Below are 3,740 nucleotides of genomic sequence, written 5' to 3' on the forward strand. Positions count from 1 at the left end.
GGTTCAAACCCACAAGTTGCTCCTTGGAAACTCTATACAGGACCTCTATGAGTTTGAACGGACTCAATGATACTTAACAACAACACAGTTACTATAATTGATACTGGAACTATCAAATACTATGTGAAAGTCACCTTCCATGACAACACAGTTACTAAATTGATGCTAGAACTATGAAATGCTATGTGAATGTCACCTCCCATGTTTTGACCCAGAAAACCAATATTTTACTCCTTGGACCAATTACTTTGAATAACCAAACAGTTCCTTCTAATGAAGCCCCATTTCTCTCTCAACCAAGAGCATCACTGAAGCAGAATACCAAAGTCATGGCATGGTGACAACCTTGGATAGTGCCCAGTTGCCAAGAATAGTTGTTGTTAGGTGCCATCGAGTTGGTACCGATTCATAGCAACCTTATACACAGCAGAACGAAACATTGCCCGATCCTGGGCCAACCTCACTACTGTTGCCACACTTGAGTCCAACGATGCTGCCATTTGGCCATTCCATCTCACTGGGGGATCTTCCTCTTTTTCTCTAACCTTCCACCTTACCAAACATGAGCTCCCTCTCCAGCGACTGGTCCCTCCTGAATAGTAGTGCCTGGGATATTAATGGTTTAGGTAAGCAGGCACCAAGTCCATACAGAAGGCACTCTTTAAAAATGTGACCAAAGAATTGCCCAAAAATTCCTCGATCAAGAGGAGGAAATGAATAGAGGGTTCCAAAATTATAAGAGGCATTTGGAATAAGTAGAGGAACATGGCCCAGGTCTGAGAACAAACTTCATATTAAAACAGCAGTTTTCTCTCCTATGCTGAAGCATTAACCATCTTAAAAACATACTCTGAAGTAAATATTTTTCCTGTGGTCAAGCAGAAATAGGATGTCACAGCCTGTTCCCAGAGAGTTTTGACACGCAGCATTATAAAATCTCTTCTTTACAAGGTTGTTGTTAAGTACCATCAAGTCGATTCCAACCCCTAGCGACCCAGTATAGGGTTTCCAAGGTGCAGCTGGTGAGCTTGAACGACCGACCTTGCAGTTCAAATGACTTTGCAGTCTGACACATTAGCCCACAGCACCACACCAGGACTCCAATGGACCCTCAAAAAAGACATGCTTGAGAAAACAGTTTCAATAGCATGTTCCCAGACCAGCATGTCCTGTCACTGCCCCTATGATCCCCAATGTACACACCTACCGTATGAACCACTGCAACCTAAGTCAGCAATCACTGAAGCCCATCTGTGTTACTCCCCAATCACTAACCAGCCCTTACTTTTAGGAAGCCTGCCTCTAACTTCTCTGATTGCCTAAAAAGGAAACACTATTGTATTCCCCATTCTTTGTCTAAATGGTATAATAATGCGTGAATGACTATTGTGCCTCAGACTTGTAGTTACATTTTTATGAGTTCCATGGTTCCCATTTCTACTGTGTTGAACTTTTAATAAACTTGTTTTACTTTTATGAGTTTTCTCTACTAGATTTGGCATATGTTGTTATTGTTGTGAAGTGCTGTCAAGTCAATTCTGACTCATAGTCACTGTGTATAGGGCTTCCGAGGAGCACCTGGTGAGTTTGAACAGCCAATTCTGTGGTTCAAACCAACCTTGCAGTCAAGTGCTTATCCTTCAGCACTGCACCAGGACTCCACAGTTGGCAAATAGCTGGTATTTAAAGCCATGAAGCAGGATATGATCGTTAAAGGACAGAGAGAGCCAGAACCAAGAACCCTATGGCACCCAGTGTTAATAGTTGCTTAATAAAAATCCGTTGTATGAATGAATGCTGTTTGGGAAGAGACTAGAATGAAACGGTCTGTATCTGGGGTAAAAGCATTCCAGGCAGTGAGAACAGCAGGTGCAAGGCCACGAACTAAGAGTGTCCAGCAGAGTTGGAGCTGAATGAGTGGAACAATGTGAAAGAAATGAGAAGACAGAGGGAGAGTAAGGGACTAGATTATGTGGGTTCCTACAGGTCAAGTCAAGGATTTCTTTTATCCTGAGAAGCCACCTGAAGTGACAAGATTGCTAACCAAGAAGTTTCAGCAGAAGGAAAGCTAATGTCTATTTGTTTTAAAAATAAACAAGAGAGAAAATGTAAACTCACCTGATACATGGCTTTAAGAAGTCCAAGAGCCATTCTTTCCTCTTCCTGCCTCTTCTCTTGGGAAATGGCAATGTTCTTAGATGACTATGATGGAGAGCAGAGCATGACAAACCAGACTTTCCCTGCAGCATTTAGGATCCCTGCAGCGTAGAATTTCTTGACTTCTCTTTTCCAGTTCCACTCTTCCCTCAGATAGAGAGCATAAGCGAGAACTAAGGATTTGTTTACAATTTAACCATGTTCCCATTACTTCCTAGTTTCTTATGTTAACAACATAGTTGTTTCCGATTTAAAAGATAAAGAATCTGGAAATGTAGTCATTTACATTAAAGTCACATAACTAAAAAATAATAGCACCAAGAGCAAAGGAAATACTGCCTGACTCCACAGTCTTTCTCCACTCCACTCCATCAGTGATTTTTAATTTAGCCGCACATTGGAATCATTGGCTAGCTCTCAGACACTGATGACACACATACCCACAAAGTCTATCAAACGACAGCACTAACCACCGTCTGACACCCGCCATAGTTGGAGGTCACTTATATGAACGCAGTCATCACCCTCTGGCACACCCCCAAGCCTCAAACATTAGGGATATCAGAGCGACCGTCACAATCACATGTTCCAGTCACATAGAGGTTGCTGGCACGGGAACACAGTGAGGCAGAGAATACCCTCCCCTACACACTCACAAACCTACGCAGTTCCACTCCATGGGACCGATGCATTCGCACCCAGTGACACAGATGCGACAGGTACCCGCACATTGGCCAAAGTCTGCACGCAGAGTCCCACAGAGGCCGTGAAGACCAGCGTCTGCACGATTCACAGGTTCCTCCTCAGCCCCACTCCCTACCTGCAGAACTGAACTCCAGGGAAATCCAGTCCCGGTCCTGAAGGCTCAGGGACTCTCCACTAGGGCCTAACTCTCCGCCCTGGGTAGGACAAAACCCAGTCCCAACGACTCAGCTGCCTGGGACTCAGGACACAAAGGGGCCGCCGGCGGATGCCAGCAGGGGCCACCGGGAAATGTAGTCCATAGCGGAAAAGCCGCGGCGCTGCCTCTTCCCGCTACATGGTCGCAGTTCTCCTTTGGGCCAGTAAACAACCCGGTGCCGCACCGGTCTCTCCCGGGCCTTCCAGAATGGAGCCCAGAAGCCCTGATTCTTTTCAGCTATCAGCCTAAATCGGCCACAGGGATTGGACCGAACGTCATTCAAAACGGTCTGGGATTGAAGTGCGCAGGCACCAGCAGCACTAGGCCTGCCTCCGCTAGCAGCCTGGACCAGTAATTCCAGGCCGCCGGGTAGCCGCAAGGATCGTAGGAGTGCAATGATGAGCTCTTGATTGCTAAACCAGAAGACAACTGGCGGCGCTGCTATGTAGGAGAAAGCTGTGGCACTCGGCTTCCTTTAACGATTACAGCTTTGGAAACCCTATGGACAGATCCACTCTGTTCTCCAGTCAATCTGAGTTCCAGTGGACTTAGGCCAATGTTGTTGTTTGTTTTTGATTAGCCGCAGAAGGCGGGGTTTGAGTGCACTCACGCTTGCATCTTCACCGCTAAGGGGTGAATTTCTAGTATCATGCCAGGGTACTCAAAAGAAGTTGGGGTAGAC

The 3,740-nt window shown here is 45.9% G+C and overlaps 1 protein-coding gene across 1 annotated transcript in view; it reads right to left on the minus strand.

Moving 5' to 3' along the window:
• Positions 1-2,198, minus strand: part of ZNF570 (zinc finger protein 570) — a 22,073-nt gene extending 19,875 nt beyond the window's left edge. The window contains exon 1 of the mRNA XM_006867327.1: positions 2,119-2,198. Within this exon, the coding sequence (XP_006867389.1) occupies positions 2,119-2,151 (33 nt within the window). The 5' untranslated portion in view covers positions 2,152-2,198. The remainder of the gene's footprint in view (positions 1-2,118) is intronic.
• Positions 2,199-3,740: the final 1,542 nt, after the last annotated feature.

The sequence above is a fragment of the Chrysochloris asiatica genome, unplaced genomic scaffold, assembly GCF_000296735.1.
Source record: "Chrysochloris asiatica unplaced genomic scaffold, ChrAsi1.0 scaffold00104, whole genome shotgun sequence".
Lineage (NCBI taxonomy): Eukaryota > Metazoa > Chordata > Mammalia > Afrosoricida > Chrysochloridae > Chrysochloris > Chrysochloris asiatica.